Genomic DNA, 13,764 nt, shown 5'->3' on the forward strand with positions numbered 1-13,764 from the left:
TCAGCTACCTAGACATTTATGAATCAGATGACATGAGATCCAGAGGTGGGTATTACTCAGTTTAATTTAATATATTTACTAAAATACTTGAGTAGAATAAAATTGTACCTCTCAAAGTAGTTTTCAGACACCATACTTTTACTTTTAAGTAGTTTTTTTGTTTTTACAGTGTAACAGTACTCTAAAAGCTTAGTTACATTTTCTATGAGTAGGCTTTATATTTACAATATTCAAATTTATGTGATTGGAAACACAAAGCATTACAAAATAAGCAAAATCTGGTATTCTCAAAGGATTCACCACAAAAAGAGATAAATAAAATCAATATAGAGCGATGAAAGGAACGTTCAATGATCAAATCATTTAAATTACAAATCAGATGCTCCAGACATTTACTATTGCTTGAATATTAGTTCCTGACTACTTTTATTCTTACTTGAGTAATTTCTTGGCCCAGTACTTTGAACTTCCACTTGAGTAATATCATCTTTAAACAACAATATTCTTACTTGAACACACTTTTTGGCTTCTCTACCCATCTCTGCACGGGACATAAGGAACCTATAGCCATGAATGAATCATATTGGTTTAATCTTGGACCCAAAAATGCTTGATCTGGAAGAAGTTTAGAACAACTTAACTTTATTTAAGAGAGTGAATGGGTGTGGAACACCAGTCTACCAAATGTGTCTAGGCAATAATCTCACCAATCAAATAAATTATTTTCTAACAATAAGATTCTATCAGTATGCAGACTTCTTCTGTGCTGGCTCTTTCAAAAATGTTCTTTTTTGAACAATGACTTTATGGCCTCTTGATTTATTACATCTCTGTTTTCATGCCAGTCATCAAAAGAAGGGGAATGCCCAGTGGTCGCACCAAAGCTTTTATATTTGTATAAAAACAACATATTTCATGCACAATTGCAGTGTCACTACTGCTACATAAATTAAGAACATTTACTTTTTGATAAAGCTTTTGGAAACTTCCTTACGTTGTTTTTTTAATGGACAACAATACCTTCACCTAAGTAAGTGCGTAAGAAAAAGTACTCAGACAAACACTATATGAAAGTCCATTTATACGCTGTAATGTTATAGACACTTTATACATTTTATAACATCATATGCTTTTATATGTTTCATATGTTTCTTCTTTCTGTCTATAGGCGACATTTTGAGGACTTTTCATAGTTTAAAAGATACATTTTGTTTTGAATTGTTAATTGCTATAGGGACAGTATTTTTTTATAACTCTGAAACACATGGATACACTTTATGTTGCTATTTTATTGTAACCGCAGTTATTTCTTTACATTACTTTGCGGCCCATGTTTGACCCCAGTGTTCCATGTCTGAACTGTGTACTTCAAACAGTGTATATCCCTGATCATTAGGTTATTATTAAAAGTCTTGTCTGTCTCGCCACATGCCCCGGTCACCATACACTGTGAACTCTTCATACCCAGAATTCAGCAAATTGTAGAGTGCAGACATAAGACTTAAACATATACAGGTCAGTGCGGAATATTTTTAGATCAAATGAGATGGCTAGCGAAAGAGATGCATTATAATTATATATAGTGATTGTATGAAAACTGCATTGTTTACTTGTTTATACTTGATTATAATTGTCAACATTAAAGGTGCACTATGTAATGTTTCTGGTGGAGGAACTGCTAACTTCTTGTATCCACTGAAATGTTATTGCTTGCCAGAAATGTTCCGGAGTATGGCTCAACTTGCTTGTCTCCGTGTTAAATCTAATGCTATATTGTGGAACAGTATAGCCGACAAGCAATAACATATCCATGGAAACAAGCAAAAGAAATTCCCACACTGCACCTTTAAGACTGATTTTTCTGTGTTGAGGCTGGGTCTTCACATGATATGACATCCCTATTTTGTAAGTTCAAGGAAAATGTTAATTTGAATTCATTTTGTTCTAGGCTATTTTACTAGTTTGCAATAACCAAGAAGTAAAAACAAGTAGAATGTACTATAAAGTCAAATAGGTTTACTTTTCAACAGGCTTAAGTGATTTTGTTTTCAAATTATTTAATACTTGTATACTGCATATGGAAATTTAAAGTAATACAAATGCAAATCAGAGTAATACAAATGCAAATCAATGTATTGTAAAGTTCATCTCAAGTAAATCTTAATCACTTTAAGCTTCAAAAAGTGCAGCATATTTGTAACATCTCCTCCTCTTGTCTTGTGCTCTGTCTAATCTCTCTGTGTTGTTTTGCAGGCTGGATGGCACACTTGGAAAGCCAGGAATGTTTCTCCCAGGTACAAGCCCACAGTCTGGATCTGATAGACACAACCCCCTCATCTTTCCATCGTTATGTTTATGGGTCAAACATACACAGACACAGCAGACTAAATACAAGCTGATCTCTGTGGCATGCACTCTTTGTATGTGTGTCAGCGGGGTCGCTTCTCCACCAATCTGACCTATAATTTGGCATTGTGTTGCCCCTCGCTTGTCTCAGAAATGGCTGATAACCTCTGCTGATATTTCTGGACGGATATGTAGGGCCGACTTTGATTATTTTCCTCAAATTATGTCATTAAAATTTATTACAAACTTACCCCCCTTTTTTTCACGACAAATCTTAAGAGAGCTGTAGTCACAATTTCTGCAGTAGTCTCCATGGAGATGTTATAGCTTTATATATTCTTTAGGCAGCAGGTCGGCCAACACAAAATATCTGCCTGTGCTGGAGACTGAAGGCCGATAGCCCATACCCTAAACGTGCAAATATATATCTCAGAAACAACGTGAGGATTTAATAAATATATTGTATAGTGTTTATATATATATATATATATATATATATATATATATATATATATATATATATATATATATATATATATATATATATATATATATATATATATATATATATATATATATATATATATAGTACACTGCATATGTTTTAGTGCCTACAAATGTCATTGCAAGTAATTCAATATTTTGTTTAACCAGGCAAAGGAGAAGACAAAGAATATCCAACAATTGGTGCAAGACTTATCCGAATGGAAACAAAGGTAGGATCTCACATATTTGGTACTTCTTACTTCTAACCGCTTATAATGTCTATGTGTTTTGGGGAAGGCTTAAAGGAACTGTTCTCTTGGTAAAAGTTGACTAAGTTCAAGTCAAGTTAATTACGTAGTTAATGTTATCTTGTGAATGCAGTTGTCAGGCTGAATCTTAGTACTCGTTCATGCTTTGGTCTTCTGGTTTATCTTATTTTGGGATTATTTGTCTTTCATTGGCAGTTTGGCCACGTTAGTTGTTGGATGTTTAAATTTCCACTATCGTTCTAAACTAAATACTGTTTGGTAGCTTAAATGTCTACAGCTATGTTATGAAACTCGACTAGGTTCATCATATGTCAGTATATGCCAAGTTAACAAGTATAACAAAGGTTGCGGTCTGCATGTTCTGCTTATCTTTCATGATTTTTATGCACAATTCATATGCGGAAAGCTGGTTGGTGTTGTTTTGCGGTTACATCTGGTGCCTGTTTAGGTGGCACTAACTGATAAAATGTGCAGATTTGGAAAAGTCAGGAAAAGTGTACTCATGTTCTGATTGAAAACACAAACTTCACACCTCGTTTCTCGTCTTCTTTTCTTGTTGGGACCTTTCTATTAACCAGCTTGTGTTCATGTAAGCGTGTGATGATTTCAAATTAAGAACAGCACCATTTTTAATATCATAATGCTTTTTTTAGCCAGCATTTTAGAGAGAAGTTTTTTTTAAGTGCAATGCAAATTTTAAGTGCATATGAGTATACTAAAAATATCACTAAAACTTAGTTAACACAATTTTGATAATGTATATTTTGTATTTATTTTAGCTAAGATTGTATCCTATCCTCACCAGAGACTGTATAAATGAATGGACATAGCTAAACTGTTAGCCGCCGCGTTCCAAGTGATCGTGGGCTGAGCTGGCTCTAATTCAGTTTATATGGAAAAACTGTCGTCCCTCTCTCTGTAACTGCTGCTTTCAGGCTCGTTATTTTGGTATTAAAATATTCGTATTGATCCGTGCTACATGATCCTGGTATTTTTATTTTGCTTTTGTGTCCATAAATCAAGATATGAACATTAATAACAGACCAATGAGGCACCTTCTTTAACTGAGGTCACTCCCGTTAGCGTTAGCAACAGGTTTGATTGACATAATGAGCATTTGACGAAGCAGTTTGTTTATATTTTTTTTTTGCCATAAACAATTATTTTTTTAAGTTTTGTTTTTTTGGCTCGTGACCCCTCTGCGAATTTTAAGTGCATATGACAGTTTATATTATACTATATTAAGACATGAAAAAATAGACAGCAAATGAGACATAAGTAGGCCTATTTCCAACCAGGTACTATCCCGCCAAACAAAGTCATAATTTGAAAAGCAAGCCTGTCATGCACTTTAATGTCCACAGGCAAAAATGTGCAAAACAATATCCTGTGAATCATGAATTTACAGTGAAACTATATCCAGTGTAATGACTCTTTATTAGTGGTAAGTCCTGTGTTGTGGCTCTATGTGCACTCCTTGTTTTGATGGCACTGCACACCTGTTACACATGAGTTACTTCCTGTCCCTCAGGCAGGTGAACAAACCCATTCACCCCTGGACTTGCACATTTCTGGTCTCCTCCAAACTGTTAAAGAGCCCATATTGCTCTATTTTCTGATCTATTTTATAATGTTTCCTCATCAAAAACATACCCGGAGTGGTGTTTTGTTTCATTCACACGTGTTCTTCTCTCAAACAGAAAACACTCTGTTCCACCTTGTGATGTCATGTGGTAATAAGGAAGTGCTCCACTGTGTTTTTAAACTTTATAAACCTTCACTAGAATCATTTGGATAATTTCAGCCCTGGAATTGCCAATCTCTACTGAACAAAAGGTAAAAGGTAGCTATAGTACTTTTGGCTTTTACTATCGATCAGACCTGGACAACTGAGGGATTACACAGATTTAAAACGTAGCTGTTAACTTGAAAACTACCACTTCACAAGGTGGAACAGAGCATTTTGAGTTTAGGAGATGTACACAGAATAACAATAAAGGATTACTCAAGTATACATGAATGAAGCAAAACATAACTCCAAGTATGTTTTTGAGAAGGTAACAAGGTTATAACATGGCTTAAAGCTCACAATAGTTAATTTTGTGTAATATAGGGCCTTTAAGCAGCATCAGCAGTACCCATCACTGGTACAATTCAGCATTTGTCTATTGTTTTACTGTACTATACAATCAATCATTAATGGGATGAAATAGGGCTAAAGAGCCAAAAGAGAGACACAATATTGGATTTCATTGAGTTGAGATACTCCTTGTCTCCATGGAGATCCTATAACTTTGTCTGAAATGTCCCACAGTCATTTATCTCTCCACTGAGACGTGCTGTTAACTGCATTAGGGCAAATTACAGGTCAGCTCTGTGGAGAGCTGACTCAGCTCACTGAATGCATATTTTTGTGAGGCTTTCTAAGCAATTCAATAAATGCAAAATAGACACGTTTAATATGTCTTAAAAATAGAAAAATATGTCTGGTAATATCTCTTAGCTTAGTTCCTTAGGTCAACAGTGTCCTCCAGCTGTTTTTCTCAGAGCCCCCTGCACAGCCTGCCCCGCGTTGTATAATTGCAGTATTACATCACCCTCCACCCTCCCTCCTGTTACTCATAATAGTAAAACCAAGTGCACAGAAAGCAAAATCTGGGTGTCACAGTTGAATCACTCCACTACGGATCCTTTCCTAACTGCCTCCAGCCATTATTCATCAACTATGTGGCCTTAATGTGCGCTTGTGTGTGCCTTTCCATGCCAGTACACTCTGGCTTGGTTTCATTCCAGACTTTTTGTTGTTGTTTATTATTATTATTATTTTAAAAGGAGGCAAAATTCTTCTCTTTTTTTTGGTCAGTTTGCTCTGTCAATATCTACCATAAGCTTTTACCTGGAAACAATCTGCACCTGAAGATGTTTATATATTTTTAAGTTTTAACTCAGCAAAATGAGGCAAAATTTGAATTTTAGACCAATTTCCCCAAATCACTTCTGTATATTTTTACGCCAGTATATCAACAAAAAGAAGAGATCAATTTTAACCTGACTGTGTCCATGTTTCTGATTTATATATTTATATGTGCAATTTCCTCATTTATGTAAGAAAACAAGACATCATCATGATTTTTTTTTTAAATGTAAGCAAATTACAGAAGAAGTTTTAAATATAATGTTTCTTCCTATTCACAGTTTCAATTCTTTTCCTGTAAAATCTCGCCTTAAGTTGAGAAAATTCTCACTTTTTTCTAGAACTGTGAGAGAAATAGCCATTTTGTTGTTTGTCAGCGCGTCACTTATAGATAGATTTATCTTTAGCTGACTCCTGCACTGTGGGTCTAGCACAGAGATAGACAGTGATTTATAGTGCCAAAGACAAAGAAGACACTTACAAGTACAAGTTTGATGAATGACCCTGGTGTCGTCCCCCACACCCAGAAGATTGAATTCTGCAGAAAACGTCATGGAAACGAAGACTAATGTTCCACTGTGACATGGTGTTATCTTTCTGTCAGACACACTCCATGAGAAATGCCCCAAAGACAAGCTCCAACAGTGGCCAGTGATGAGTCCTCCTGGAGACCGGCCTGTCAGGGAGCCAGGGCCAGTGTCTGCCTTCTCAGCTTAGACTAAATCTTACCAGTGTTTATAGGGGATAGGATTTATCTCTTTTTACAGAACACAAAAGGTGTACTATGTAACTTTTCTGGTAAGGGGTCTGATGCCTAATGGTCTCTATGGAAATTTAGACCTTTGTCTTTATTACTTTGTCTGGAATGTTCCTCGGAATGGCATTAAACATATTTATATTGTATTAATTTACTTACAGTAGTTGTTATTGCTAAAAATAATTTCACAGATCTGACTGACTGGAACATGCCCTGATCATGTGAACTGCCTATTGATATGTTTAATGCCATACTTTGGGACATTCCAGGCAAAGCAATAACATGTCTATGGAGACAGGCAGGTAACAAAACCCTTTACTAGAAAAGTTGCACTCTGCAGCTTTAAAGGCCTCCCTTAGCAATATTATGAAGCACTGGAGAATCAGGATCATGACTTTTTTGTTTCAGGTTGATTTGTTGTACTTCGATTCTATCCGTATTGTATATTTTGTATTTATTTTAGCCAAGATTGTAACTTATCCTTGCCATAGAATGTATATATAAATGGACATAGCTAACCTGCTAACCGCCACATTCAAGATAGGAAGTGAGCCTGTGTGTGCTTCCAACGCCATCCACTCTGGCTCCAACTCACTCTCTTTTGAAAAACCATCACCCCTCTCTCCATAACTGCTGCTGTCAGACTCATCATTTTGGTCTTAAAATATTCCTATTAATCTGCGCTACATAATCCTAGTGTTTTTATTTGGCTTTATTTTTTTGGCATAAATAAAGATATGAACAATGAGGTGCCAAACCAATCAGGTTTGATTGACAGCCTTGGTAAACGCCCGCCCCTGCAAACCATCGAAGTGAGCAGGAAGGGGCATTACCTTGAACAGCCTCGCTCCAGATTGGCTCTTTGGTTGTTGTGATACTTGCAGTCGAAATTCTAAATATGAAACTCAACTCCACCCGATGTCACCCATAGCATTCGGCTCCAACCGTGACATCACACTCTGTTAGTCCACTTCTTTATACAGCCTATAATCCCCACTTTTTCTTAGCATACTATACTGGTATCATCAATGTTACTACCAATGTTCACACTAACTGCACTACAATGGGCAGCACATACAACTTAAAATATTGTCTCTAGCTGTACCAAATTAAGTCCCACCTCTTAAAAAACTCTTTTAAGTCTTTTGAAATTAGCGACATATCAGTATTTATTTATTCCTAACTCAGACTCCACAGTGGTATTCTGAAATCACACTCTGGCCCCTAATCAGTGTTAAGTATCAGCAGTTATTTGAAAGAAAAACAGCTGTAATACACCCTTTAGACGTGCACCGACATGACTACTCTCAACATTATTTAGTGCCCTATACGGACCATAGACCTGCTCCTAAATATATTGCGGTTTACTTGTATCCCGTGCATTAGCAGAAGGCATATTGGCTGAAGAATGCATGCTCCGACCTTAATAGCATCTCAATTAGGTAAGTATGTTGTAAATTATAGCAAGGCCAAATACTGGGAATAGTTGAGGGCCGCGACGGAGGTTAGTGTTTGTGAGGAGTCCATCTGTAAGGCATTTAGGGCCTCTCCACTCTGAAAGCAGGGCTCTGAGGGGGGCTCTATGTGTATATGTGTATGTGTGGCTCAACCAGGCTAGTACTGGTCATAGTAAACACACCAAAGCAGACTTCAATTTAGCCAGACTTTGCAGTACATTAAGTGCACCATAGCTCTTCGTGTGGAGGGTCCTTGTCTCTTTTCCACACTATGGTATTAAACCTTGCTTTTACTCAATCAAAATATAGAACATTTAAAAATAAACAAGTAACGAACAATAATTCAAGTACAACTGTTTTTATTGGTGTGAAATACCTTGTACAAACATGAAATTCTTAGGTTTGCTCGCCTCTCTGCAGATCGAAGTTATAACTTGGCCTGGTAGTGTGACCTGCTTTTCTCATACATAAGTTGCCATAATGCGGAAAATTCTATGAAAAGCAATGACATTTCCATGAAGACAACCAACTGGTGGCCCCTCCAGTAGAAAATTTACATAGTTTGCCTTTAATTGAGTTGGACAGCATGCAGTTTTAAAGACTTGCTATGGTCTTAGTTGCATAACATGATGAAACGGGTGAAATGAATGCGCTATGAAAGGTGAAATCAAACTCTTCAGTATTTTATTTTATTAATGTGTTTATTTTCACAATGTTTTGTTGTTTGAAAAAAGAAAAAAATAACTTTATGGCACATTTTTAAGGTCCTGTATTGCACAAAATTGACTCTTTAAGTCGTGTTATAATATTATTACCTCGTCAAAAATATACCTGGAGTTGTGTTTTGTATCATTCACATATGTTGAAATAATCCTGCATTATTAGGACGTCTCCATCTCCAAAGCTCAAAATGCTCTGTTCCACCTTATGATGTCATGGAGCAGTAATTTGCAAGTTAACAGCTACCTTTTACCTTTTCATTTCCCAAATTATTCTAGTGAAGGAAATGAAGTAAAAGCACAGCGGAGCACTTCCTGTATTACCACATGACATCACAAGGTGTAACAGAGTGTTTTCTGTTTGAGAGAAGAACACAGCCTAAATATGCAGGGTTTGTGTGTTAAACGTGAATGATATAAAACACAAATCCAAGTATGTTTTTGATGAGAAAACATTATAACATAAATCTGAAAATAGTATAATATGGGCCCTTTAAACTAGAGACCAACGAGATAAGGAGACCACTAAATCTGGCCTAGACAAGGACTATATTAAGACCAAACCAAGTCTACATCAAGACTAAACTGGGCTCAAACCAGGACTAAACTAGGACAAGTGCAAACACACTCTTTGTAGCACTGTAAATAAATCATAAGCTCATACACAAAATGAGTGAGTGAGAACAGTGCAGCTTCTTTGATTGAAATTATAATGTGTGTGCTACAGTGAATAGAGTCTTTGATTATTGCTGACAACCACACCAAGCCTAACCACATCAACTGCACTAACTCATGCAGTGTTCCCTTAAGCCTTCAGGCTGTCTCAAGTGTTCCTTAAACCAATATTGTCACCACAACAAACTCAAAACAAAAGACAACCAGTTTTTGCTTTATTTATTTCAGTCAGTTTTGTTGATTTGCCAAACTTCAAATTCCTACATTTTTAAATTTTTTTCATCGATCATTTTGATGTGAATTTCTTTGACAATTGTAAGAAAGGGCCACTTACTTATTGTTTTCAGTCACAACAGGCATGAATACAATGCTTTTTAGGAACTTTGCGGCTCAGGGGTCTTAGGTTTGGAGATTGGAGATAGCAGACAGCTCTATGTACTGTTTTTACCGTTACAGCGTAAATGGGTCATAGGTCACTATGCCACAAACATGACATAACAACATTCTCCAATCCTGAGTTGAAAAACAGGTCAGAATTCTATAGTGGAATTTGCTGTTTAACTGTCAGGTTGCAGATCATTGTTATAATATAAGTTTATAATTAATATCTCTGGACCTATTCACATGAAACAAAAACTGGCATAAAGTTGCACCGTTTCAGAAAGTGGTGCCATATTGTACAAACCTAAAGACTTTAAGCCTTAAGATTAATATGGTAAGTTTATAAAATTCTGAAATATGCACGCATCCTATTCAATTCAAGCTATTTTAAGAATTTCATAACAATAATATAACATTTTGTCTATTATTTCACCATCTGCTTACTCAAACACGTGACTTAGATCTTCCATCCATTGCTGTCATACCTTCCCGTAGTTCTTGAGTCTTCATTTTTCGAGCATGTTTTGCAGAAGTCACCTTTGGCCCTGTTCCCAGCCCCTTTTTGGCCTATGAGCGCCGGGCCTGTTGTTGTCCAATGTTTTGATATATGCCTGTATTTGGCCACAGTCTGCCCAGCGGGGAGCTGCACTGACCTGAGGCGGTAAACAAAGAGAGGAAACTTGGCAAAGGAAGCACACTCACAACACACAAATCCCGGAATACTACTCACACTTGCATTACAACGCAAAATCTGTGAAAATGTACTGTTACTTCAAATGACTCAAGTAGAGGTGCATTACAAGGTGCTACAACTTCACTTCTAATTCAAGTCTGATACTACGATTTCTACATCCATCAACTATTCTAAGAGGGACCATTACTACCACTAAAACCTTTTAATTCTTCAACTACAACAACTATTACTTCTTCACAATACTGTCAGTCTGATTTCTATCACTAATATTATTTCCCATAAAGTAATTAGTAGACCCCGCACTCTCGCCCATGGTCTATAAACTTTTAACTTTGAATTTTTAGCTCCACCCACTTCTCACTCCAGTGTTGCACCATGATGGGGGGAAAAAAACTGTCAGGGATAGTGCCAGGCAGTTGCTTCCATATCATATGATTCTCACCCAACAATGTGGACAACTTTATGATTCTCATCTAATGGCTATACAAATCATACAGTATTTAGCTACTTTTATGCAACACATTGCATAGTCTGTTCCTCAACAAAAAGAAATACATTTTTGGTAGTGCCTTTAAATAGATATTTTCTTTATCTAAAAGTAGCAATCACTACTAAAGAAGTATCCTCCACAAAATGAATTCACACTTTTTTTTTTTTTTTTTTTTGAGTGAAAGCCGTTGGCTGTTTATTTCCCTCTTTTCAGACGAGCACATTGAGCTGCAAGCATCAAGACAAAGAGCCAAGTCCTGCTTGGAACAGGACTTGGCTCTGTGTTTCTTTTGTCCTGCTCCAGACCCCTGACACACATTACACAATCAGATGTTCTGCAGTGAGATGCTCCAAGGTCACAGTGGCCCTTCTGCACAGTACAGGAAGAAAGTCCAGACAGTACTGGATTTGGACTATTCATTTGTCTGACATATTAATAGCTCATTTTTTCTTTTCTTTTTTTTGTTTTTGTTTTTTATAGAATTCTATCGATCTATTCTATTGTTATAAGGAATGCACATTTCACAATAGGATAGCAGTATACATAATCAGTTGGACATAATTGGCAAACTTAATTTTTTTTTGCTTTGAAGAAGGCAGAAGTTTGGTCTTCCACATCAGAAAAATGCATAAAAGTGGGTTATCTATGAATCTAAGTTCTATTTGTTCTAAGTTCTATTTATAATTTGTTTACCAAAAATACTGGCTGTAAACTAGAAAGAGTTTATTTTAATACATCTTAAATCCATTGTGCTATTCTTGTACTACGCTGTTAAAAATTTCCCCATTGAAGCTTCTCTCGTCTTATCTCAGACTGGATCTAAGCTCATTTAACCACATTTACTCAGGATGTGTTGACGTGTTAAAAATGCTCTCTAAAACACCAGATTTACACTATAATATGTCATGAAAAGGGTTTATTTTCAGATTAATGAGCCCTACAAAGTCTTGCCACTTTTTCCCACAGTGGTTTGGGTTCCCAGCCCTCACCCCTGCTCCAGAAGTGCACGTTAACAGACAGCACCACCCCACAAGCTGCTCTTTCTCACATCGCCACTTCACCCTGTTGATGTGGTGTCTTTACAGTCCTGTGAACTCAATAACACGCCACTATTTCTGTGTTTTTCTCATAGTACTTCACCAGGACTGAGGCTGCGTGCGATCTGCCCCCGTGGCCCAGTTGTAAGTCGTGTTTCAGGGTTGAGTTCACGTCACATCACAACATTCTGTCTATTCATGGGTTTCAGAATGATTAGAAGCGCTGCCGTAACGATTAACAATTTAAAACTAAATATTATATCTTTTGAATGGGGAAAAAATGTTGTGGGACAGAAACCTAAAACCACTGAATGTTTTAAAATTGAGCTGGAGATCATGTCAGAATTCTATGGTAGAATTGTCTATTTAACTGTCAGATTGTAGATTTTTTGGCTTGGTTTATGCTTAATATCTTTTTGTACTATCCACATGAAACAAAAAGTGGAATAAAATTTGAAGTCTGTCTGAATAAAAGAACTAAGTTGAAATATTTTTTCCACAATAGCTTCAGAAAGTGGTGCCATTAATCAACCCCAAAAATGTGATTGTTGTCAGTTGAAAGCACAATTCTTTGGCTCTAATCTCTAGCAAATAATGTTAATAAAGGTTTACCAACATTTGTGGATCATTAGCTTTGGTATTTCTTTCAAAACCAGTAAATCGTCCATAGCACTTTATTTACGAGTTTCAACTATAGACTGACTACAGATGGAAATTAGCTTCGGCTATAATCTGGTGCAAAGCATCTATTAATATTTTTTTTTTGCACACTGTCCCTTCAAATAAACTAATAAAATAAAAATAAAAAGTATATATAAATGGACATACCTAACCCGCTAGCCGGCTCCAGCGACTCTCTCCAATTCACATTAGAAAACTGTCGCTCCTTTGTCATTTTGATCTTAAAATGTTCGTATTAACCCGCTCTAATTGATCCTGGTATTTATTATTTCACTATTTCATCCATAACTCAAGATATGAACAGGTGCCTTCTTTCGCTCCCGCTAGCAGTAGCAACAGGTTTGATTGACAGTGTTGCTAAGCGCTTGCTTGCTGCTAAACCGGGTAAAGCGGTACGGGCAGGAATGGGCATTACCTTTAACAACCTCATTCCGGATTGGCTCTTTGGTCGCTATGGTACCCGTAGTCGGAATTCCTGTTATTCAACTTGGCTCCAAATTCACACATATAACCTCTAGCCTCGCTGACCTTCATTTGACTGGAGCTGAACGCTATGGGTGACGTTATAGTCCAGTCTTTTAGTCCACTTCGTTATACAGTCTATGCCATGGTTTCAACTTCCTGTGATATTTTGAGGAGATCTCAAAAGCTAATTGCTGTGACAACGGTGCTACATTTTTATCATGTTGCGATAACATCAGTAAATTCCAGTATACATGAACCCAACCTATTGAGCAGGAGATGTAGCCCGTGGCAGCTGTAGACGGGCTCTGGCTCCTTTCTCTTAGCGCCACTCTTTAATTTGAGCCCATAGACCCTGCCTACTACTGTGTCCTCACCACATTCCCACAAACAGAG

The 13,764-nt window shown here is 36.7% G+C and overlaps 1 protein-coding gene across 1 annotated transcript in view; it reads left to right on the forward strand.

Moving 5' to 3' along the window:
* Positions 1–13,764, forward strand: part of kcnq1.2 (potassium voltage-gated channel, KQT-like subfamily, member 1.2) — a 170,077-nt gene that overhangs the window by 97,911 nt on the left and 58,402 nt on the right. The window contains exons 16-17 of the mRNA XM_055222387.1: positions 2,254–2,294; positions 3,001–3,062. Of these exons, the coding sequence (XP_055078362.1) occupies positions 2,254–2,294; positions 3,001–3,062 (103 nt within the window). The remainder of the gene's footprint in view (positions 1–2,253; positions 2,295–3,000; positions 3,063–13,764) is intronic.

Source organism: Periophthalmus magnuspinnatus, chromosome 6 (assembly GCF_009829125.3).
Source record: "Periophthalmus magnuspinnatus isolate fPerMag1 chromosome 6, fPerMag1.2.pri, whole genome shotgun sequence".
Classification (NCBI taxonomy): domain Eukaryota; kingdom Metazoa; phylum Chordata; class Actinopteri; order Gobiiformes; family Gobiidae; genus Periophthalmus; species Periophthalmus magnuspinnatus.